We start from the raw sequence: 25,127 nt of genomic DNA on the forward strand, positions 1-25,127 counted from the left end.
AGAAAACAATCTGATTGAGATTAAAATTAAAAGTAAGATTATAGACCAAGCTGGGCAACACTTTGTTCTATTTACAAGTCATTTAACCCACTAAGGCATCAGTCAAAATTCCTTTACTCTAGCACCTTCATGAAAACTATAACTTTTCTACTACAATGAATTGGATTCAGATTAAATTATGACAAGATCCTACCTGGCAGCTCCCCTGCCTTAGCCAGGACATTCTCATCCTGTACAATAGTCATGCAGGAAATACGTTTAACGTGTTCATCAAATTTAATTCTCCCAGCATCAAGAAGAGAAGCACCTAAGGAGCAATACAAAGCTTCCAAGAAAAAACACTCCAGAGCATCAGGACTTTCAGGCTGTACCAGTAGGACATTCAGCATCACAGTCAACTGCACAATCTGTTGAAAAAAGGACAAATCTGTAAATAAAATTCCATTAAATGCATAAAAACTCTTAATATGTTTTCAGCTGATTGCTGGTCTTTTGTTCTTACAGGTGGATCTACTGCTATGTGTATTAAATTCAGTAGAAGAGCATTGTTAGGTGCTAAATGGTTTGGAGTCTCTTTGTGCTTGCCCATCAGTAGCAAACTGACATCTCAGCACAGACTCTCTTCCTGTGCTTTCTTTTGGAAAGTTTTACTTTCTCCATAATTCAGTTTTCTTTTTTAGTTTTAGCATGTTCAATCTTTATTCCCTGTTTCTTACCATATTTAAATCTGTTTGAGGAACAATGGTCTTCAGCTTTCGTTCCTGTTTGCCATCCACAATTCCCTCCACAATCATATCAATAAGGTAGGGCACATACTTTTGAAAGAGACGACCCAATTCTATTTTCTCCATCTAAGGAATACAAAAAAGACAATAAGTCAGCTGGAAAGAAAAATTTTGACAGCAGAACTTCCCATCAATACCTGGCTGACCAGAAATGATTGTTATTAAAGGAATCACTTCTACCAAAGACCATCTACAGTTCAGTGTTAAATACAGATACTCTCAAAACAAGAGGAGAAATTCCCACCTCATTTTCTCTTTCTTTGACCCACTTCTGCCAGTAGGGCTCATATCTCAGATTTTTAGGATCTACAAAGACCATTCCACAGCGGGATACTGTGGCAGGAGATGCATACTGTAAGTCCCCAACCTATAAAATAATCACACAAAATATTGATACACAGTAATTGCTTTTCATCTTTGAAGCCCCATCTGTATCTAATTCTTCCTGTGAATTACAGTGCAGTCATTTCTTACCTCAAACAACAAAGCACAGTATGACTGAAGCCTAATCCTCTCCCCGTTTGCCAGGGTCAATAACTTGTTGTCATCCATGACAGAATTCATGTTTTCAACCCAGAGGGCATCCACATCTCCATCAAAGAGAATGTACCTGTGTACAAGAGCCAGGGGCACTCACTGATCTCTGATTTTGCTAACATATTTCTGAATTCAGAAGTGTCATCAATAATAGCATTGTCAGTCCAGGTATTTTGAAGTCTGCCATGCATTTTTTATAACTGCACAGTTTCACTAAGACTAGAAACTCACAGAAGACAGAAAGACTCCTAGACACTTTCTATTTATTTAGCATTTGTTTTTCTAAATAGTGCTATATCTTTTTTTTTTTTTTTTTTAATTGATGTAAACTCCAGGATCCCAAAACCACCACAATGATTTCTAGCTGCCTACCTTCTCTCTTTCTTGTCAGTGGGTCTGTTGATATCCCGAAAAATGTTTGACAGGACTCCATCTGTCCAGTCTCGTGTGACAGGGTCAAGGATCCCATACAGCTCAATCACACTCATAGCTTTAGGGTTCAGTGTGTAAAGCTTTGTCAATAATCCCAGCCTAAAGATACAGCAAGAAAAGCAATATTAAAATGTCACACTATCATCTCATGTTAACCCAAGCAAATACTCAGGGCAGCTGTTGATCCTGTCATGACTGGACAGGGCTGAGTAATACAGACTGTGCCATTTTACACCCTGGTTTACATTCCACACTCACTTGTTTTGGGCACGGCACAAGGTTTTAATAACAACTGTCTTGCCACCTCCAGTAGGTCCAACCACCATTGTGGTGTGACGAGTTAACATTGTCTCATACATCTGAACTACTTTATCCACCTGAAAAATAAACATGGATTAAGTAGACTACTGTCATAAATCTTTGGACAAGGTTAGCAGCTGTTCTATATCACATAAGTTTTCCTGGAGTCACTCCAGGGTGCAACAAAGCATCTGCAGCCTCATGTTTAAAACAAAACCTCAAGTAATTAACATTTTTTATACCTGGTTTGGTAGAACAATATAACCTCGTTTTTCCAGCACTTGTTCCACAGCATCATTAAAGTCAGGGTAGCGGACTCGAGGGCAATCCAGGCCAGGAAACAGGTCTGAGATTAGGCCAAGGAAGAGAGGAACATCTTCAAACACAAATTTAGGAAGATTCATATCCCGCAGAGCTCTCATTAGTACGACTTCCTAGACAAAACATAGCAAAATCAATCTTTACTAAATAGATAATTAATCAGCTAAAATGAGGTACTTCCAAACTTTAAACTTAAAAACCATCACTCGATTATTTCAGTACAGCTTTTAGAAGGGTTTTTTGTCATCAGTTTCTAGTGGAAACAACAGAGGTGATTTTATATGGATAAAGCATATCAATAACTAAGAATAACACACTGCCTTTTTCTACCATGTTAATCAAATGTCAAATGGCTGCACTGACCACACCACAGCTTCCCAGAGCTGGAGCACTCACTATTCAAAAACCAGTTTTTGCTAGTCATCCAGAGATATTCATCTGGCTATTTGCATCCTGGACTTAACAAGCAAAATATCTCATTTTCCATAGATTTTCCTACTTTGACTGGACTTACAATGGCAGAGAGCACAATGAAACTTAGTAAGAATTAAGTGAAATAATAAGACAAACAACACCAGTGTTCCTATTTCCAAACCAAACAAACTACATCAGATAGGGAAGCATGTTCTTTTTCTAATGAGAAAGATTATATGCCCAGGGTAACTAAGCAGCAAATCTACCTCACTGAGGTCTGCTGATCCTCTTTTCAATTCTCCAGCCATTACCAACACTGACTTAAGGGCCCGCAGTCCAAAATCATAGTGATGTTGTTTAGAAAGCTGCTCCCTCGCCAGCTTGTACAGCACTGTCATCTTTTTGGCCAGGACCTGTTTGAGATTTAATTTAAATGATCACAAATGTGGACACTGCTACTGGCCATACAAACATGGGTGGGTACATGGATATGGGTAACAACAGAATTTTCTTACCTTTGCTGTCAGGAACCCTTCAGAAAACAGCATTATTTCACAGATCTGCTGAAGATCTGGTACAATAACAACCACAGGCCTGAAGAGAGCTTTCACAGACTCAGGGAGCTCAGTCCGGCCAGCATAACCAGGATTCATTGTAATGAAAATGCCAATACGGCTGTCAAGGGCAATTTCCTGTCCTTCAAACTAAAGACATAAAAAAAACATTAGAACAATGTGAATTAGGAACTAAAAAAAAAATACTATTTGCTCAAAGAGAAAACCAGTAATACTGAGGCACTCAAATAGGACAAAGCGCTAAAATATTCAGCTTTAGACTGTCATCCTGATACAAACAGTGGGATTAATGTACCTTCTTTAAGATATTTCACAAGCTTCAGACTTTTTCTGTCTGAGGTTCTTGAATTCCAATAAGCATCAGTAAACAAAGCTTCACAATCCCCATCAAGTTAAATTACTGCTGTTCCTCATTACTACTAGACAATTACCCCATTAACTTGCTATTATCCTATTAAGACCACTTTTATCTCACTTCACAAAGGAAGAACCTAGCAAAGGATTAGGCAATCAGCAAGGATTTAACATCTTTCAAACCAAAAGTACATACTCAGGAGTTTAAAATGTTCAGCACAAACTGAATTACAGTAGCAGCAGCCCTTTGATCTAATGATGGGGTCTAATCCTGTATCTTGGGCAGAAAACCAAGATCAGCCTTCACAATTACTCTTCCTTTTTAATGTTTACCTGAAATCTTTTCCACCCGTTCATCAAAGCGTTTCGGATCGTCTGAATCTGGGAAGAAATGACTGAAAGCACAGAAGCATCAATGCGATTGAATTCATCAAAGCATCCCCATGCCCCACACTGGGCAAGGCCTGAGAAAATTTTACCCATTGCCTAAAAGGAACAACAAGAAAAACTTCTCAGCAGTGACTACATAAAACATTCAGCATCAAAAAATTTTGGAACGCACTGAAATTCTTAATGGTGGATAAACCTCTGGATGTTTATCAGTCATAAGGTCTTGCAAAAATTACTTGCCAAGTGCAGATTGCCTATCATAAACACATATCATGCAGTCATTGCTCTCCTGCTTGAAAGGGCATGAAATTCCTTCAGGAATTTATTCAAAATCCAACATTTTTTACTAATTTTTATTATCAAGCAGCATGATATTCTAAGGGAGATACTTATGTGGAAGTTCAGAGTATGTCCTTATCCCGGGCACTGATAAAGAACAGAAATTGACATTTTTTCAGAAAACAAAGATCTTTAGCTCTTACTTTGAAGTCCATGCCTTCTCCACAGTTTGTCACTACGCACAGCAAGCCCAGTGCTTTGGCCAGATCCTTGGTTGTTTCTGTCTTCCCTGTACCTGCTGGCCCTGCTGGTGCTCCTCCCAAAAACATCGATAGAGCCTTTGATGACAAACCAAACAGCAAAGCAAAGCCTGGATTAGATTTATGTTAGGTTGCTAACAAACCCAGAAATTAACCCTTGGGTACAAAAAACTTAAAACTTTATCTGCAAATGCCTTCTACGTTATCTTTGAGGAAATGAAGTGAGAAGGATATCACAACTGAATTCAGACATTGGGAGGCAGCAGGAAGAGGCAACAAAACAAGGATGTGACTTGTCAAAGTGTAACAACTAGCTAGTGCAATGCCCTTGAGGGTGGCACCTGTGTGAGGGTGAGGTAGATGCGGTCGGTGAGCGGGGTGATGACGAGGCGCCCGTTGAGCCCCATGTACTCGTAGCCGTAGCAGAAGGCGCCGGTGCATTGCCGCACCATCAGCTCGTCCGGCTCACGCTCCCAGTAGAACCTCAGCTGGCTCTCCCACTCAAACTCCTGAGCCTGCAGGATGCTGCACGACAGAGCTCAGGTGAGACAAAAGGATGGCAGTGCAGCTTCTAGATTTGGTGCTTGCTCAGTGTTGCAATGTGCATTTTGGGTTTTCTAAAATTCTGTCTGATTTTTGTTATTAAGTTCCTGTAACAGTTTGTCCACCTCCACTCCCCTTTCCTTAATCTCTGTTGTTAAATTCCTCAATAGGCCTGACTCTCTCCACTGTATACCACCTCAATAGCCTGTCCCAGTGTATTGTATCCCCTAATGTATCTTACCTATTGGCACACTCCGGTATTAAGTACCCTGGCTATGCCAGATGCTCAGCCAAGGTTTCATGTATCTCCACACCCCTTTTGCCCCAAAATGGCAATATCAATCCCCCCTGTACCTAAATCACCCCCTCATTTCCATCACTAACACCCCTGTACTTAAGTGGAGGTAAGAGCCAAAAAGACTCACACTCTCACGCTCTGACACCCTGGGCCTTTGCCCTGAATAAACACCTTCTTTACCACCCAGTGTGAGTCCGCTCCTTGTTCCAAGCAAGGTCACGTCTCTGTCTGAAATCTGGACCCAAAGGAATAACTCGTTTATATGGTATCTGAGGAGCAGAGCTAGCTGGAGAGACAAGCTCAGAAGGACCACAGCTCAGGAGCTGTGTTTACCTGTCAGTTTACCTGTCTCTGACAAATACGTCGATGATGTCTCTGGCGTGCACGTCGATGATGAGAACGGTGTTGTATTTTTTCCTGTCATTTTTGCTCAAGGGCATTGTAATGCGGGTAACCAGGTCATCGATTTGCCTGTGCATTTTTTTAGCGTAAAATTTCATTGCCTGCTTCTCTCCCATTTTCACTTTCCGAAAGACATCCTCTACCTCCCAAGTCCACCACACTTGATTAGCAGCAAGCACCATCATGCCTTGGAAGAGCAACATCCAATCAACTCTACGGAAAACACATAGCGAGGGAGGCTGAGTTACTGTTTATTTGAAGTAACTGATCAGGAAAGGAAAAAAAAGCACAACAACAAAAAGGAATTTCCTCCTGTTCCTGCAACAGCTACAAGACAAGCCAAAATTTTCAGAGATATACAGAATTCCTAAAAGTATTGTATGGGATTTCAAAAGCCTAGGAAATATTCTGATGGAAAAACTGCTTGTTCCAGGTATAAAATTGCCAACTGGTATTCATTGTGAGAAAAAAACCACTGAACACACAACACCAAAAATAAAACTCAAGATTTAGGAAAATAGATATGAGAGATTATGCATTCTTCATGGTTGGTTAAAATAGTATATGGGAATGTATTCATATCCTTCCACATAGAGAAATACAGAGTAAATTGTGTAGGAATTGTAAAAGTATGCCTTAAATTTTCTATATCACTAACATATATCAGGTTATTTGTGTTATCCTTGACACTGATTGTTTCACCTGCTTCTGTCTTCACAATATCGAAAAATGGCTTCCTTGGTGAGGCGTTTGTTGGTCCGTCTCATTTCCTCCAGCACTACTGTCATCCAGTTCTCCACTCTGCCCACAGCAGGGACATCCTTCCGGAACTCCATCACCTCCCCCTCGGCTGAGATCATGGCTGTGGCAATCTTCTCATCATCGTCACCGTCCTTGAACCTCAGTGAGGCTACATTATCAAACATCTGAAATGCACCCACAAGGAAATTCACCGGCATTTTAGAAACAAAGCCTCCAGGATGGAAGTGTATGCAGCCTTGGCTCTCCTCCAGAGAAATGCATCTGATTCCTAAGTAATCAAATACAAATGGTGATAGATAGCCCAGCAGCAGAACTGCAGAATATCAAGCAAATAATCAGGCCCAAATGGCACTGATTTTTTTTTTCCTAGAAAATAAGAGCTAGGAGGAGCCACAATCTATGAGGAAAGTTCTTTAATGATAAATCATTCTGGTGTATCTTGAATGTTCCTCTACCATAACTGCTACCAACTAGTGTGAGAGGCAGCAGAGACTGTGCATCAGATTTGCTTAGGTTATTCAGAAGTTTCTTCAAGATGCTGCCAGGATTCTCTTTACATGCAAAAACTATTCATGCATCCTTCTGAGCATGCACAGTACAGACTGTTAAGCTTTTTAAAGCACCTAAAAGCACAAAGCACTGTGGAAAGCCAGACATTGTACCTTTATCATGTGCTCCTGGACACAGAGTGCACTGCTGCTGCCAAGGATACTGAGCAACTCATCATCAGATATAAAGAAAAATCTCGGGAAAGCGTTTCGCTTGGAATCCAAATAATCATTCAAGCTTTTCTGGCATTTCTCCAGCACACTGTTAATATGCTGGAAGTCTGACAGACGATTTGGGGCTTCACAGCATGTTTTTATTGTTGGGTCTTTTACAGTTTCATCCATTATCTACACAAGGAGAAAAGAGAGGTTTAGAAAATGTTGAACAGCAATAGGTTATATTAAGTTATATTTAGTTAATGACAAAGCATGCAAACAGCACAAGCAGTACAGGTCCTTATGGAAGTGAATCAAAGGTTTTTAAATGGTTTTGAAATGGTTTTGTGGTGCTGCAGAGCTGTATGAAAACATGAAGGTAGTTTTGGAGATACAGTTGGAAAAGCAAGTGTAAGCCAGACAAGCCTGTACCCCCAGTCACCTCAGCTTAAGCACATACCAGACTTTGCTCCTGTACACAATGGTACTTCAAGAAGTGATCAATCATATTTCAAAATCACAGTACTCTCTAAGTTTTACACATGGGAAACAGAAAAATAAGCCATATTCATACCAGGAAAACGTGTTCAGTATGGGAACAGTGGCATGAAGCAGAAAAGCCTTTTTAGCATGTACATAGGTCCTCAATCAATAGGAACACATCTAAGCTTCTTCTTGTCAAGGTAAAAGTATAAAGTTGTAAACAATGAAAGGAAAAGGAGATTCTGCCTACCCCGTGCTGCCAGCCAAGGATCTCACCTCTGCCCATCTTAGCTAAATCAAGAGAATTCTTCTGGTTATGACAGATGTAAAGTAAAACACAAAATTCCTGGGTTCCCCAATCTCACATTCAATAAACTATAGCACATCATTCTCAGTATTACACATGTCACAGAAGACTATAAGTAACTGTGGAACTGGAAGCAAAATGCACTGAATAATTATGGTGATCACAAGCCAGTTACTTGCCTGTCTAAACATCTTGTCTACACGGTCAAACACTTTGACTTCCTCCGGAAGCTGTGATCTGATATCTCCACCAACAAAAATGCTCTCCAGGTACATCCATTTTCTTTGAACTGATACCCACATCTAAGAATCAAATGTTATCGTAAGAGGAAACAGAAGTACAATGGAAAATTTGGATTATAAATAATAAACATTAATTATTTAGTCCAGAACTCTCCTACCTCGCTTACTTCACTGATCAACGACAGAATTTTTTCCCATTTTTGAGCAGATGAAAGAAAAGGACCCACGAATCGGCTGCCCAAAAAACTCTGAAGATTGACATTGTTGTCATCGAGAATCTCTAAAATTTCCTCTACAGATCCCAGAATATAGCCTCGTGCCTCAGTGCCTTTGGTGTATTCTTCCACAGGGAATTTCATATTTTCCCACGTTTCTATTATTTCCTTAATTCCCTGCATGTGAACATAAAAAGATGCATATTTCAGTCTTCAAAAACTGGAGAACTATAAACTTAGGAAAAAAAATGAAGCAGCTAATCCAGCAAAATTTTTGCATAGATTTTCTAACTCTGGTTTATAAATAAGGGTGTATTTCAAAGCACAATAGCAAGAGAATGGATCCTTCGATCCTTCTTGAGATTCATTTTCATAGAACAAACTTTCTTACTGTAATCACAGAAATCCAACGTGCTGCTGTCAAACTCAATTCTGCAAGGATCCTGTACCAATAAGAGCTCATTAACAGAGCTATAGATCTTAGTTCATGTAGCTCATGGCACCTCCCTGAAGGTGGCCAAACTTGCAGCCGTGCCAATTCAAAATTCTTAAATAAGACTGATTATTGTCATCCTTGTCTTCATAGTTTTACTATGATTCTATAATTCAATACATTACCTTCTCAATGGCAAGTTCTTTAACAGCAGTTCCAACTATTTCACTAATAACCTCCTTGTGTTTGTGAAGTTCCATGGCAAACATATTTTCCAACGTGAATGTTTCTGTTTTCATTTCAAACTTTGTTCCTGTTTTCTCCATAAGGTCTTCCCAGTGCCTGTTTTAAATTGACACATCAGTTTAATACCATGATACAGTAAAAAACAAAAACAACTATAACATATAATAATGAACTCACATTTAGCATTCTGCTGCTTAAACAAGAACAACTAGTTTGAATACATAAAGTATCCCAGTCATGGCAGCACCTTTCATGCTATTACACAAGCTCATTAGCCAGAAATAAAGTTCCAAGCTCCAGGACATGGCATGACCCCATTAATGCAAAAATGAAAGTTCTAACATCAAATACTTCTACATATAGTGATGTAAATAAATCAAAACAAACCTTTCTCTCAAAGCTTTATTTTTCAAATCAAGCAACAGAGGAATGGAGTTTAGAAATGCCTTCAGTTTTTTATCCAGTTGGACAGCTACTGGCTGTCCACGCACTTTCCTGGGCAGTTTCCGAAGGACTTTCTGTAATCCTTCGGTTCCGTCCTGAAGAACCCTGACATTGAGGTTTATCCAGAGTGTCCGAGACCATTCCTCTTTAGATGCCTGAAAACAAGGACATTAAGAAGGGAAAAAAAAATCATATTCCTTTTAGTTTTAACCCCCAAAATGCAACTGTATTAACATTTTACAAACATAGGGAGAGACAAGTCCACGTCCAAGACAGGCTCATAGCCAAACACAGTCAGTTGTATAAAAAATAGTAAAAAAGGAATATGGAGAACAGGAGCATACTTTACAGGGCATTTAAATTTTGGAAAAATAAAACTTCTTTAAAAATAGTTAAACCCTAAGATACCCACTGTCACCTGTACACATCCTATATCCAAAAGTAGTTTCACTGAACTGATCAGGAACCATGTGCAGTAAAATGCCATCCAACAGTTACTAGAGCTTGGGAGAAGTCTGTTCCCATCTGATGAGTGGATTTGTTTGGTCCATCATGGAGACACTGACAGTGCTGCACTAATATTGTTAAAATCATTTCACAGGGCATAGCTCATTGCATGTCAAGGCCTGAGAGCTGACAGTAACCAGGGGACAATGCAGCCTCTTCCTCTGCCCCCCACCTTTGCTGTGTGTCTGTGCATGAACACATGTGTCCCTGCAGACTCAGTGTGACACTCACTTTTAGTTGTGCATAAATATCAAAGACCTGCTTCAGAGCTTTTGCTTCTTCCTGTGCTTTTTTTAATTCCGGGTACACTGACGCTGGCAAGCCCAAAAGTTTCTCAGCACTGCCCAGTTCCTGACGTCTTTTTTCCAGTCTCTCTAATTCTTTTTCAAACAAAGCCATGAGTTCTAGTCCTGGGAAAGGAGAGGAATTTTTCCAGATAAATCATCACAGGGTTCATGGGAAATAAATAAGACAGAATTTGCAGATGGTCTGTAGATGTTCCAGTACTAAAAATGTTCACATTCCCAGCTTATGAGTGTGTATGTTAATAAGGAAAGCATCATTTTCTTGTTTAACATAAAATTTGAATTTTCTGAAGACTAATATTTTCAAAACATCACTTCACACACATTAATCCATTTACCTCTATCAAGATCATCCCCAACAACACCAGGCCCCTCAGTCAAGAGCTTCTGGAAAAAATCTGCTGTCTCATTACTATAATCCTCCACTTGTTGCTGTGTCACCTAAAAAGAGCAGTGTTTAAATAATTCCATTAAAAAGTTTCCATTTCTAATTGTTTTTGATACTAATTACAAATATTACCTTTGTGAAGGCTTCTTTTACACCTCCTTTACAATCTAGCTGGCGAGTGACTTCTGCTGCTTCCATCAAGAGAGTCTCCCACGCATCCTTAAGATTGTCACACTTGGCTTGCTCTTCTTTAGGGACCTAAAACAAAACAAGTAACAATGCTTTACAAGATGTAAGTGACACACAGTTTCATAACAAAGTGAGGAATATGTGATCACGTTATAAATTTGGAAAACACAAAACCAGTACTGAAGCAACCTTAATCAGATTTAAAGATATGCCACATGTCCATTTTAAAGTGGACATACTGGTTTGAGAAGGGAATCCCTTCAAACCTCAACAACACTAATTCTGTAACACGTCTTAAAAGGAAAACATTTCTTCATTCACACGAGGCATTTGTGCCCTTAGCTGAGATCTGAAAGGTTTGATCAGACGTGCACTTACTGGAATATTGTACATTGCAAGAGTTCTGTATCTCTCTGCAATGTCCAAGTATCTCAGTTCCACATCCATGGATATGCTTTTGAGCACCCCAAAGGCAGTCAGGACAACTCTGAGATCATCCAGGGTTTCAGGAGGTCTATTCACATTCACTGATAGTTTCTGTAAAAAGTAAAGATCATTTCCAGAATCAACACTGACAAAGCAATTGTCAGAATTACAATAATGAGTCAAACACAGAACACAAGCAAATAACATGCCAGATTCATTTTTAGCCTATGTGATAAAGATAACAAAAAACCAAACTGAAAACACCTACCTGAATCTCATCTCGAAGGCTGAAGAGCTCCTCTCTTGCTAACTCATTAAGCAACTTCCCAAGTGACATCACCCAGCTTTTAGCATTCTCCTGCACTGCAGAGGCTAAAGGAGCCAGCTGAAGCCTGATAAATTGTTCATCAATAATCAATGGCTGTTGAGTCACTTCCTGAGCTGTCTTCATATAGAACTGCAACTGCTCATCAAAGATAACACAGGGAGGCTTTTGTGCAGCTAAACGCTCCAGCACTGTGTCTTTGTCTGTTTTCCACAGCTGGTCATATCTCTTCCATTGGTCCAAACACTTGCTGAGAGAAGCCAGGAGTTTGTGGACATTCTGAGTGATGAGAACAGCCTGTTCAATTATCAGAGGGCTCTGGGAGATGTCACTGTAAAAGCTGAAGGTGACAACTTCATCCGCCCTGATGTGCTGAGGAGGGCATTCAATACACGTACCGTGCATCCATCGTATGAAATGCTGGAGTGTTAAAGACAGGGTCAGAAAACAGTTACCTTGTTGACTCATTTTAGTTAAATCATTCATAGAATCATTCAGGGTGAAAAGCTCTCTAAGATCATTGAGTCCAAGCAGTTCAGAACTGTCAAGTCACCCACTAAATTGTACATGACCCCATGTGCCACATCTATACATCCTCCAGAAATGGTGATTCCACCATTTCCCTGCAAAGCCTGTTCCAAAGCTTTCTTCCCTTTCAGAGAAGGAATTCACCATTATTTAGTACACAATGTAGGAAGTAGTATAAATTAATTCTCATATCATTTGTTTTTCTGACAGCATAAAAGAGATCACACTTTCCCATCAACTTGAGAAGATCTAATTTCATCCTAACAAAACTTCTCCATGCATTACTCAGTCTGCTGCTAAAATCTCTGCTGAGCAACAATAAAACCTGACAGAGAGGAAAAGGTATTGGCTCAAACAGTCTGAATGCAGCAGTGGAGCACAGCAAAAAGAAACACACTTAAACTAAATTTATTCATTTCAGGTGACAACTGGAATCATTTGTCCATCAGCAGAGGGCAGGAACTTTGTCACATTATTTTGCTTCTTTTCAGGAAAGCAGTTCAGTGTGAAACTATTTATGCAGGAAAATAATGCTACATCATTGTCAGTAAGTTGACATACTTCATCTAGGTATTTGCTGTCCTAGATGCCTTTCTCCAACATTTTCTGAAGTGTTTTTTCTGCTGCTTCTAATGTAATGTAGAGGAGGCCACTCATGTTCCTTATTCCACCACCTTATTCATACATCAGAAAGCAGATTGCAGGGCAATCTGAAAAGTACTTCCTTCTGATGTATGCTGATTTATAGAACCAAATCATGTCCTTACACTGGCAAAATTGCTAAAAAGTAAAAGTAATCAACAATTTTACCTGAGTAAAAATTGTATGGATTTTTTTCCCCTTGACTATCAGTTTGTAAAATTAGGACAGTCTGTAAAATTAGAACAATGGATATTTTGATTTCAAGATAAAGCAAAACTAATCTCCCCTTTGACATTTACGCTTAGCCAAGCATAAAATTAGTTCATCATAATCACAAGCAAACTCTGGAAACAAAAAGAAATCTTTATCAAAAATCACCTTAGTGACCTCAACACAGTCTTGGATAGATTGCAGAATCATTTTTTCCATCTCACTGGCATTTGGTTGCAGGGTTATCTCAGAAACAGATAAAACCACTTCTATTTGTAACAGTGGCTCATTTGCAACAATAGCTGCATTAAAAGCCTGTAAATTCCTGAGAAAAGAAAAAAAATAGCGTCAAAGATAGAAACAATCAGGTGCTGCCCCCGGGAAAATGCCCAAGAGAGGCTGAAATTTTCAAGTGTATTCTTAGATCTGTAACCTGACTTATCACTGATTCCAGCTACAAACACTGATGTGTCTGGGAGAAAAACTGTCTCACTGAATAATTTAATGCAAAAGCCTGACTTGGTAAAAGAAGCTGCTGGAAGGAATGAATGGAGATATTCTGGTGCAAAAGGATCCTGAGACTGTGGCCAACTTCACTGCAAGAGCCCAGACAAGAAATCACAGCAAAGTCATCTGAGCATGGATCAGATTACAGAACAAGGATCATGGGAAGAAGAGATGGTTGGGAAGCTCAGACAGACATTACAATAGAGCTGCAATGCTGTACTGCAGTAATACCTTGATTGTAAGAGGAACCTTCATAATATCTTGTTCTAGCATTGGCCTCAGCCACAGCAGAACAAAACCTTTATTTTTGGATTCATGTCCCATGCAGTATAGGGCACCCAGACACTGAGTTCTCAAAATCATTGTTCTTTAAGAGAACAAAACCTTGATTTTAGAGATGAACCAGGGAAATGCAACTACACACGTTGCAGAAAACCTGTCTTATTTCTCTCTTCTGCCAACAACATGCCAATATACTTTTTCTCAGAATCTGGGTTTCCTCTGTACCTTGTTATCAGGTCTCCATTCTTCACAGGAAAAAAAAAATCAGTAGAAGTACAAATCTTCTACAAACTCTAAGTCAGTGATGGGTTCAAACAGAATGTCAGGACACACACTCATCAACAGATCCAGGAGAACCTGAAGATGACTGGAAACCCATTAAAGCAAACAACTGACTTACTTCACAATTAACTGTGTCAACGCCTGGCAAATCCTATTTTCCCAATATGCATAATAGGAAGCTAATTTTGGAGATTTGCCACTGTTTGTACTGGCAACTCGTCTTTCCACTTCTCTTAGCAGTTGTGGAATTGCAGAATACTTTCTAACCAGTTGTTCCACTTCTTTTGCTTGTTCACACTTAATATGGTCAAAAAATTCTTTTGCTCCTGCAACAGACACAAAAATAGCATTATTAACTGCAAAAGATCTAACAGTTTTATACACTGGAATAATTACCTGGGTTTTATTTGTGAACATGAAACTGATCTTATATAATGACAAAAAAACTTCATTTAGTAATGCTTAGTTTATTAATATTTCAGCCCTCTGAAATATGGATTTTGATTTGATTCAATTATTTAATAGCTTTGATCCATCTCCCACTGAAGTGACAGAGAGATCTGGCAGACAACCAGCTCACTGCCATTCCCATCTGAGGAAACCAGTTCCATCCTCAGTTACACCCTGAATTACTACTATATCTAGTTTTGGTAACAATCAAAAGGGTTGATCTTAGCAATTAAAACCACAAAGTAGCAGACAGAGAAAAATAAAACACCACAGAGCTTGGAAATGAAAATATAAAGACTTACCAGGATGCTCATCACTATTTTCTGAATGTGGAAACTTAAAGAGATTTGTTGATTCTATGGACTGAAGTTTGCTGTTTATGCCTTCAGAAATATAATGAATCTGATGGACAAGTAACTCTAACTTCCCAATGGTTTGTGTACATTGGAGAATAAATTCACCAATACCTGGAAATAAATCATAACCATTTGGGTTTTTTTCTCTTTTAACGAGTATTTCATGAATGCGTCAAAATTGCCAAAACCAGACATGTTTTATCTCTAAGAATGACCCAAGTTTCTGCAAAATCATAGATTAGAAGTTTTCTCAGCTAATCCTTCATCTTGCTCCCTTTACAGCTTTTAGCTAAGGGTTTCTAACCATCTCCAGTGTTTTAAATATAATAAAAACACAAGAAATATCTCCTGGAAAAGAGTTTGTCTAACCTGCTATTCTGCCCCTGTGGCAAGAGGATGGATCATATGTCCTGCCATCATAAAAAAAGAGACTGCAGAACTGAGGAGATTTTTTTAAATGAAAATAAACATCTAAGGCCATTTTAAAACAGTATCACCATTACCTACAGCCTTCCACGTGACCCTTTTGTGCCCTGATTTCAATATTTTCAAAAGTTCTTGCACATACTGATCAAGAAGTTTGGTTTCTGCTTCATTCATCATCTCCATTAATTTGTGATAGCGATCCAGCATGGCTTTCAATTTACTTGTGTACCTAAGGAATGGAAGAAACACAACAATGATGGTTTTCTTGAAAAACAGCTCCAAACTCCACCAAAGAGCAGAGAACTTCCATGATTCCACTCAGACTTCCATATAAAGCAAAATTTGCAGAACTAAACAGTGAATGTGTATTGATTATAAATGTAATTTATTTCCCCATTGAAAACAAAAGAAAAGTTCCAACAGTAGTTGGACAAACCTCTCCTGCCCCAGCTCAGAAAGTTATGGGGGCAGCCCCAGCTTGAAGCACATTAGTGAACTGAACAGGTGAACTTTAAAATCCATTTAGGGACTTACTGGCACATTTGTGTGCTAAATGTCTGTGATAATTTGGACACAACTGATTTACTCAAGGCTGTACAGAAAGAATGCAATACTGAGTTGAAATAAGCTGAAATCTAAATGGCAGTAACAATTAATTGCAAATTATTTTCCTCTCAGATTTAGACAAGTTGTTAATTTGTATAACAGTCCTACAGCATAAAGGATTCAAGAAGTGCCAGAGAAAAGCTGATCAGTGAAACATGGCCATTAGAAATTGTACCCTTAAAAAAAAGAATCACTAAAGGCTCTCATATTTCCAAAATGTGATGACTCAGGGCCTGTTCCAGTTTGGAGTGAAATCACTTGAAATGCAGCCATGAGCTTGTATGTGAGCAGATATTCTGTTATAGCCTTACCTAAGGTATTTGTCCTCCTGTGATGCCATATATCTCGCCATTTCTGGGACTGGAAGCCCTAGTTGCTCCATGTACTTTGTTTCAGTGATAATCTCTAGGATTTCAGGAGGAAAATTCAGAGTGAAGCAGACACTTTTCTTGGTGGTGACAGGCTCCTCTGTTGCAGAGGTCTACAGCACAAGAAAGAGCAGCAGAAAGGAGAGGAACAAACTTGCATTACAAGGTAAAGGTGAGCTTTTGGAGACATTTGATAAGGCAGAAGGTAAAATGACGGACATTCAGAGCTTGTGGAAATGCCTTTAAAATGTGATAGTAGCTTCAGCATTCTTCATTCAGAAATTACACAGGACCACCCTTTCAGTTGTTGATTACAGGAACGAACCATATCACCTCTTTACACACTGCTGCAACCAGCTACAACAGAAATCCCAGTGGAAACTCAAAGTCAGACAAAAAAGTTCAGTAGGAACAGGATTCTTCAAGATTTCTGCTGGAAACCTGTCTCTACCTAACTTCAGTCCCAAGTACTTCAGCAATGTCCCAAAAATGTTGTACCAAAACATAAAAATTAACAGGAACTACTGCACAGAAGAACACACAGAGAAATAACATTCAATCATTTGCCAGGTGATTCAGGAACTATGTCTTATAAAGGACCACAAACAATTCTGGGCTCAGAACTAACTCTGTGTTTAAAATATTACTCTCAGAAAATTTTCTCTGACCATCAGGTAGGTTTCAGTTTTTCCCCAGAGAAGCCTGGTACACAATCTTCCTGCATTTCACCTGCTCAGAAGTCTCTGGATGAACATTTGTTGCAGCCCCATCAGTGACAACAGTCAGTAGAGTATCTTTCAGTAACAATGGAAGAATATATTCTGTCCTCTCTCTCCACTGACAATATTTTTCATGTTCATACTCTTCCATTTTCTTGACCACTTGGAGATACATTTGTTCCACCTAGAAAGGACAACTCTGTATAACTCATTTTGAAGACTGTGAGAAATGTTCAACTAACCTGTCCTGATAAGGTCTCTCAATATGGTTTCTGGTTTTTATTAGATAAATGAACAAGCAACACCCTGTAACTAATGCAGACACTGAAGAATTTGGGCTCTTGAATCATGTAATTGATTCCATCACTGGGAACACTGGGAAGGTTTCAATACAATTTTCATATTTAACATGGTTTGCTGTGTGCAAAGACTTTAGACTTCCCCTCACATTAGAGCACTCTCACATCTTTAGAAATGTATAACAAAAGTGTTTCTTCCTTCATCAAGTACCAAAAGACCCAACTTACTTCCTTTCCACGTGCAGAGGCGAGCAACTCCTCTTCTTCTTGGAATCGAGTAATGGTGTGTTGGAGCCGCTGGGAAAGGGATCGGGACCAGGATATTGCTCCAGCCACTGGAGGGTGGTTCTTGTACCGAGGTGGATCCTTGAGGTTCTGAGCAAAGATCTGCTTAACAATTTCGACCTAGAAGAGAATAAAATATTGTATTATAAAGAATTGTTTTCCCTGTGCTTGTCCGTGGTCACTGTCTGATACACAGCACAAGTTCTGAAGCTAATCCCAGCAGCAGGATAAAAATAATTACTTTGTCTTCATTTCTCTATTTTGTGGAGCTGTCATTATGGCTGCATTTCCTGTAAGATTACATTTTATCGTTAAGTTCAATGTTCTTTGAAATATCAAGAAAAAAGCTGATATGAAAACACTTCCAACATACAGTATTCTACGTTCTAGCCTTCCAAAGTCAATCTGTGACACCTTCTGATCATATAATGAACTTGGCCATGACAAGAAATCTGTAAAGTATAAAAGATACGCTCTCTCAGGAGGGTTGAGCTGCTGTTTACAAGGTGCAGGAATAGCCACAAGCCTTGTTGCATTCAGAGAACCTTCCTGCTCCCACACAGTGTATCACATATACAGACGTGCACAAACATTACAGCAAATTAACCAGACTATTTCTCCAACTGGGTCCCCAAAAATGAGAGTAATTATCATGTTTATTTACAGAACTTTTCAGTCTTTTAGATAGGAAATGACACCACACACACATATACAGATTTATGATTTTCATTAGGTAAAGAATTTCGTGTACTGGATAAGAAATCCCTAAATAAAATACCTCTTTACGATATTGCTCCAAAACATTACGAAACTTTTTCATTAATTTCTCTTTAATAGTTTCAGGAATCTGGAGGTGTTTGTATTTAACCAGCAAGTCAAAAGCAGTTTCTGCTGATCGAAGGGTTGTAAAAGATTCATCAATAAATCTTATCATCTTTTCTTCAAAATCCTAAAAAAAAAAAAAAAAAAAAAAAAAAAAAAAAAAAGAAACCCTGTCACTCAGAAATTCATCTTTCAAAACCAAGAAAGGGTGGCAAAATGAAAATACTTTTTAGTAATTGTTATCAGGCTTATTTGTACTACTTTTTTGGGAATCACAGTATATGGTACTTACTGTAACATCTTCTCTAAATTCTTCTGTAACAAATGCCCAGTCACGGGCAGTTTCCACGATAAAAGGGTCAAAGGTCAGGTCTTCCATAGGACTAATTATTATATTTACTTCTTTCTGCAGTTCCTCAACAGCCTTTGGATTTTCTGTCACAGTTATCAGTTCGGGAATAAATATATTGCGAAGCTCTTCAGCGACCTATTCATTCAAAGAACATTCCATAAAGCTTTGTTTTTAATGTTTTTTCTGCCACTGAACACATTATTGTTAAATTTTTTCCTTCAAAAAATACCAACCACTCAGAGAATTATCCATTTCTGTTGTGATTTAAATTTCAAACATTTTAATACGAGACACTGAAAAAACACAGCAACAATCTACAGGCCCAGCACTTCAGTTGTTATAACAGATAATACTCAGTTATTAGTCCTTTTCATTCCACTTTACACACAATTTACTGATTGACCATATTGCTAATTACCCTGACTTAAATTAGCCTAAACACAGCATCTCTCCATTCATATGTTACTCTGCAATTAATACACAGATTCACAGATGGCCAAATTTTTTTTATTATAGTATACTTAAATGGAATTTTATCTAACTCATTCAGGTGGCAACCCACAAAAATCACAAATGTGTGAAACAGTTGCTGCAAGTCTCTTATGTTCACACCACGTACACAGTGGCACCTTTCCCCAGATAGTACTTGGAGAAAAGTTATTCCACCTCCAGCATTAAATGCTGGAATCAAGGGCACCGCTCAGGTCTCAAATACAAAACTAAAAGTTGTTAACAAGTCCACACTTACAGCAGAAAAGAATCTCCTCTACAGAAGAAGACAGTGATTACAAAATCTCTTTATTTATTGTCTATAGTCCTACCTGAAAAATATCATACAGATTCTGACAGATGGAAACCATATAATCCGTTTTTTCAAATAAACGTTTCGTGTCAAATTTCCAGTATCTCTTACATCCTGACTCTTCAACTCGGATACAAGTAGTAAAATAACATTTTTTCCATTGTTCAAGAGTGTTTTTGGCTTCTGTTATTTTCTTTTTTGCAGTAGCTATGTCTTGTCTATTAATCAAATCAACAGAGTTAAGATATTATAGATAAAAATACTATAGATAAAAGAACTGTAGCTCAACTGGAATAACATACCCTGGTTTAGCAGCTTCTAACTATACAAGATCTAGGCAAAACTTGTAAATTATTTCCAATGTGATTTTGAAAGGAGATATTATTTGAGGAGTAATTTTGGTTTTATTTATGCCACTTTTTAACCTCTATTTGTTTTATTGGTTTATGTTTTTTCAATACAAAAGAGGACAAGAACCTATTTCTTCAGGACTGATTTAGTAACTTACAAAAATTCCAAAATAATTTGACTTTTAATTCACTTTCTAATACAATTTCAGATGGTTGGAAAATGCGGACGCCTCTTTGGTGGAAGCATCATTTACTTGCACTTTGTGTAAGACAAGCAAAGCTTTTAATAAACACAGCCCAGTCAAAAAGAAACCCAGCACTTACTTAAAGAGTGTCTGCAGATCCACCACTCTGCGTGCTCTTGCAGAAATCTCCCAGGAAATCCTTTCCAGGAAGGGCACCATGCGCTCGTCCTTGTTGTAGCACCGTGACATGATCCACACCAGCCTCAGGCCATTGAGCAGGGAAGGGATTGTGTGGGACATCACATCAACCCCAGTGCCAGTTGATAAGTTCTGTCAAAGGCAGATTGCGGGTAAGATGTTGTGAAAACATATAGATTCATATTGAGTAAGTTAATATTTATTCTGGAGATGCCTTGGGTTATGGAAGTCTGTATCGATATTAAATAAATAACCTGGACAAGGAGAGGTCCTGGTGCCTAAATAACACACGTGGTTAAAGATGCGCAAATCTGCACCTTTTGCTCCAAATGATTTTACATCCTGATTTTAAATTTTGGTTCAACTCTTTGTTTGGATGATCTTCAATACAATTTAAACTTTGAAATATCAGCTGTAATTTGTGGTAGAAACTACCTAAAAAATGGAGTGGAGAAATCTTCCTCAGTTCAGCTATGCCACAAAAACTCCCAAGGTTAGACATAGCTTTAAGCTTTCAAACATTAGCACCACTGAAACTCAAACAAAATAAGCAATTATTTTTTAAAATTAAATATAATATGTTAATCTAGAGTATCTCTTTATTGCTGCTAAAAAAAGTGAAAAAATAAACAAGAGGTGATTACATCAACAGAGAAATCAAACTCAGGTAAGTACAGTTCAAACTTCAAGTTTTCTCAAGGACAGGTACCTTGAAATGGCGTTCGAGAGTTGAGAGAAACTTTGCACTATCTTGAGCTTCCATGTGATGCTGTTTGAGGTCATTTAAGACTATCTGTAGATCTGCAGTAAACTTAGGTTCAGCTTTCTGTAGTATTTCCAAGATTTTTTGCACCTCTGGAAGCTTTATTTGTTCAGTAAGAGCAGTTAAAATAGCATTTTTTTCACGCCAGAGGTCAATCTCTGCAAGTGGACCATTACCCTACGAGTAATGTGGAATCAGATTAAAAAAAAACATTATGCAAGAGTGAATATTTATAATCAGGATTATATTTGTTCCTTTTTTTCAATAAACTTTATAGTGAGAGAAACTAGATATGATTCAACCATGCAAAAAGCCAGACAGAAGATCCCTGAAATAAAGAGTTATACACAAACTGAAGGGAATTGTTTATGGGGAATATATCCTTGAGCTTATGGTTTTTGCACAGGTAACTTTATAGACATAAAATCCCTCAGCATGTTTAGTGGTATCAGTTATATATGTGTTTGCAGATTTTTTTCTTTTGTTTGAGATCACTTTGTTGGAAAGAAAGAAAAAATATAGCTGTCTATTAAAAAAAATTACTCAGTGCAGCTTTTAGTATTTCTTGACTCTTTAGAAGAGGGCAGATAACAAAAGTCCCTTAGTTTTCCACTGTTATCCTGCGTGGGTAGGATCTGCAATGAACTACTTCCTATTTTATTTATATTCTACTTCCCAGAGCCACACAGATCCTCACTACTTTTCTTCTACTTTTCAAGAAATAGTAAATAGTTTTCCAACAATCAAACATGAAGAGGAATTAAAAATTAACACAGTTCTTGTGGGGAAATGAAGCAAAGTCTCCAGGAATAAAAGCATCTTGGAGTTAACAGGCAACATTACCTGTGGAACCTTTTCCAGCTGTTCCTCCAGAACTCTGGATATTAATTTCTGCCAGGTCGTTGCACAGCTTTTCAGAGACTGAACCACTACTGAAACTGTGGCAAGAACAGCCACTTCTCTATCTAGATTCATAGTTGGCATCTCCAGTTTAAGATCTTCTGTTGGAAGAAAATCACACAGCATGAACTGTCTTGCTCTGGCAGCATTGGAAACGTGGCACTCCCTCTCCTACTCTTACTCCAAACTCTTTGAAACACTTATCACTGATTTCATCCACTTCTCCATGTTGCCTGCTGTGCTTCAGGGTGGGAAAAGCACAGCTGGTATCAGCAAAGAGCAGCTTTAATCAAATCTATTTGTTATTCTACATAAAACCACTCTCAGGTGAACCTCGTTCTGCTGCCATGTGTTTTAATCACCATCGTGCTGGGAGAGGCAAAACATTTACTCCACCTGGTATCCTGGGCTGAGTTTCCTTCACTGGAGTCTCAGAGTCCTCCACAGACTTCCCAGATTCAGCCTCGGATAAATTTGCTTCTTCAGAGTCTGTTTTTTCACTGTCTGAATCAGAGAAAGTTTTCTTGGTCTGCTGCTGACTGTGGGAGAGAGCTGGTGAAAACTAGAATTGAAACAGGTGCCATAGATTAGATGGTTCATATTTAAAAAAAAAAAAAAAAAAAAAGGCTTACTAGCAATTCACTTAACCATTAGATATTGTTCTAAATTTTAATTTAGGTGTGTCTCTTTACATTTCACATCCTTAGCATCATTCTATCTGCCTCAAGTTCTGCAGAGGAATAGCTCCAGCATGGCTTTATGAAAATCTGTCAGCACAGAAATAGAGGTGTCTGGAGTCACACTCTTAAATTATTCACAAATAGGGGTAAAAAATGGGGAAACAGAATATCAAATAAGGATAAACAAATCCTTAATATCAACAGAATATCAAATAAGGATTAACAAAAACATCATTTTGGCATATGACTTATTAAATATTAATACATCTCATGTATATTCTATATAATACTAAATAGGTAAATCACTCCTAGAAACACTCAAGATTCCATCTATAAAAGCTGTCACTCATTTACCTGTGAGATGGCATCTTTCAGCATTGAGAGAGCATCGTCAGTCAGCACACCAGACTTTATCACTTGAGGAAGAATCTTATTAGCTTCAGCCAGGTCATTAGGTACAGCAATTCTTTCTAAACAGTACACAAAAAATTAGTATAAATCTTATTAATTGATACAGAAAGTATAAAAAGTTAAAACTCCAATAAAACACTACTAGGTTTGGTGCAAGTCATGTTCAAAATTAGTGCTGGTTTTAATAGTGAAAAAGCTTTTTCAGAAAGGGATGAAAAATACTTCAGCATCATCACCTAGTTCTAAGTCCTTATAAACCAGACTGATAATTAGAAATTAGTTTTCTATTCAAAAGAACAGTAGCTTGATTTGAACTCTTACTGACAAAGGAGGAAAATCTTGCACAGAAATGCTGTTAGATGATGAAGCATCCCTGACCCTGGCTCTATTCTGAGTGTTTTCCTACCCAGTTAAATAAGTTGGGTGTGCATTATCCTGAGTCCCAGTCTCTATCATATCTTCACAATGGGAAATGCTGTTTTTAATGCAAAACTGAAAACGCTGAGGCTGCAGTTCTTCAGGGCACATACCTTTGGTATCTCTCAGAAAATACACAGTAGAATTTGACACAAACTCTTCAGGAATTTCATTAAAAGCCACATAGAAACGCTCTTTCGTGCCACCTGCAATAGCACAAACGCAAAATGGGAGGAAAGCATGATATTACACTGCAGAGAGATGATGCAAATCCCACAAATAGAGGGGGACAACATTTTAGAAATGGGTGGGATGGAAGGGGTTCAGGAGAACACGGCCCAAGGGATGGAGAGGCAGGAAAAGGGGTAAAGACGGGGGTCATGGGGCTCCGACTCAGCAGATGGGACGAAGAGGGGTTTGAGGGAGGGGGAAACAGGGAGCTGAGGCCAGGCAGGGCCCGGGGCAGGGGAACCCTCTCCCGTCCCCTCCTCACCGTCCGGCCCGGCCCGCTCGGCCCGCAGCAGCAGCAGCGCCGTGCCCGCCCCTCTCTCGTCCTCGGCGCCAAGGCCGAAGAAGAGCAGCACGACCCTCGCATCCTCGGCGCGGCTCAGCAGCTCCTCGAAAGGCGCCGGGTCGCTCAGACACAGCAGGGCGAGCGCTCGGTCCCGCAGCCACAGCACCCGCACGTCGTCCAGGCTCATGGCGGCAACCGGCCCGACGCCTCCCGGTGGCCACGGCAACGGCGCGGGGCGGAGCGACGGCTGCTGCCCGCCCTGAGCCCGCCCGGGGAGGCTCCGTGCCCGCCTTCAGCCCGCCCGGGGAGGCTCCGTGCCCGCCTTCAGCCCGCCTTCAGCCCGCCCGGGGAGGCTCCGTGCCCGCCTTCAGCCCGCCCGGGGAGGCTCCGTGCCCGCCTCAGGAGGCGCCTCGAGCGGCCGCGTTCCCGTAGAGACCCCGCCCCGCGCTACCGCCCCTCGCGGGCGCTTCTTCTTCTCAGCACAGGCCGCCCGCCGCGAGCACAGTGTCCCCTCGGCACCAGCGGCTCGTTTTCCTCAACACCGGCCGGCTGTCTCGGCCGCGCGTTCCCCTCAGAGGCCGCCGCCCCTCACGAGCGCTGGTTCCCCGCAGCACCCGCCGCCTTTCACGGGAGCGCGTTCCCCTCAGCACGAGCGGCCCCTCACGAGCGCCGGGTTCCCCGGGCACCGGCCGCCCCTCAAGGCAGCTCGTTCCCCTCAGCCCCCGCTGTCCCTCAGGACTGTTCCTTGCCCTCAGGCCCCGCCATTCCTCAGGGCCGCTTATTCCCCTCAGCCCCCGCCGTCCCTCAGGACCGTTCCTTCCCCTCAGCGCCGCTCGTTCCCCTCGGCACCGGCCGCCCCCTAGAGCCGCTCCTTCCTCCCAGACCCCGCCATGCCTCAGGGCCGGTC

The 25,127-nt window shown here is 39.9% G+C and overlaps 1 protein-coding gene across 1 annotated transcript in view; it reads right to left on the minus strand.

Annotated features, from left to right (window-relative positions):
- DNAH10 (dynein axonemal heavy chain 10) overlaps positions 1 to 24,407 on the minus strand; it is a gene marked incomplete at both ends in the record, with an annotated part of 49,736 nt that extends 25,329 nt beyond the window's left edge. Inside the window, 37 exons of the mRNA XM_083874180.1 lie at positions 194 to 407; positions 717 to 851; positions 1,030 to 1,152; positions 1,260 to 1,395; positions 1,695 to 1,853; positions 2,013 to 2,131; positions 2,297 to 2,488; positions 3,056 to 3,202; positions 3,305 to 3,493; positions 4,052 to 4,204; positions 4,591 to 4,725; positions 4,989 to 5,172; positions 5,834 to 6,103; positions 6,593 to 6,816; positions 7,315 to 7,548; positions 8,326 to 8,448; positions 8,547 to 8,780; positions 9,222 to 9,378; positions 9,670 to 9,881; positions 10,465 to 10,643; positions 10,877 to 10,979; positions 11,059 to 11,184; positions 11,810 to 12,286; positions 13,415 to 13,571; positions 14,436 to 14,643; positions 15,627 to 15,778; positions 16,467 to 16,636; positions 17,770 to 17,946; positions 18,605 to 18,673; positions 19,822 to 20,020; positions 20,477 to 20,667; positions 21,245 to 21,475; positions 22,142 to 22,299; positions 22,595 to 22,760; positions 23,233 to 23,348; positions 23,820 to 23,912; positions 24,200 to 24,407. Of these exons, the coding sequence (XP_083730306.1) occupies positions 194 to 407; positions 717 to 851; positions 1,030 to 1,152; positions 1,260 to 1,395; positions 1,695 to 1,853; positions 2,013 to 2,131; positions 2,297 to 2,488; positions 3,056 to 3,202; positions 3,305 to 3,493; positions 4,052 to 4,204; positions 4,591 to 4,725; positions 4,989 to 5,172; positions 5,834 to 6,103; positions 6,593 to 6,816; positions 7,315 to 7,548; positions 8,326 to 8,448; positions 8,547 to 8,780; positions 9,222 to 9,378; positions 9,670 to 9,881; positions 10,465 to 10,643; positions 10,877 to 10,979; positions 11,059 to 11,184; positions 11,810 to 12,286; positions 13,415 to 13,571; positions 14,436 to 14,643; positions 15,627 to 15,778; positions 16,467 to 16,636; positions 17,770 to 17,946; positions 18,605 to 18,673; positions 19,822 to 20,020; positions 20,477 to 20,667; positions 21,245 to 21,475; positions 22,142 to 22,299; positions 22,595 to 22,760; positions 23,233 to 23,348; positions 23,820 to 23,912; positions 24,200 to 24,407 (6,520 nt within the window). The remainder of the gene's footprint in view (positions 1 to 193; positions 408 to 716; positions 852 to 1,029; positions 1,153 to 1,259; positions 1,396 to 1,694; positions 1,854 to 2,012; positions 2,132 to 2,296; positions 2,489 to 3,055; positions 3,203 to 3,304; positions 3,494 to 4,051; positions 4,205 to 4,590; positions 4,726 to 4,988; positions 5,173 to 5,833; positions 6,104 to 6,592; positions 6,817 to 7,314; positions 7,549 to 8,325; positions 8,449 to 8,546; positions 8,781 to 9,221; positions 9,379 to 9,669; positions 9,882 to 10,464; positions 10,644 to 10,876; positions 10,980 to 11,058; positions 11,185 to 11,809; positions 12,287 to 13,414; positions 13,572 to 14,435; positions 14,644 to 15,626; positions 15,779 to 16,466; positions 16,637 to 17,769; positions 17,947 to 18,604; positions 18,674 to 19,821; positions 20,021 to 20,476; positions 20,668 to 21,244; positions 21,476 to 22,141; positions 22,300 to 22,594; positions 22,761 to 23,232; positions 23,349 to 23,819; positions 23,913 to 24,199) is intronic.
- Positions 24,408 to 25,127: the final 720 nt, after the last annotated feature.

This window comes from Zosterops lateralis, assembly GCF_965231275.1.
Source record: "Zosterops lateralis genome assembly, chromosome: 17".
In the NCBI taxonomy this organism is placed as follows: Eukaryota; Metazoa; Chordata; class Aves; order Passeriformes; family Zosteropidae; genus Zosterops; species Zosterops lateralis.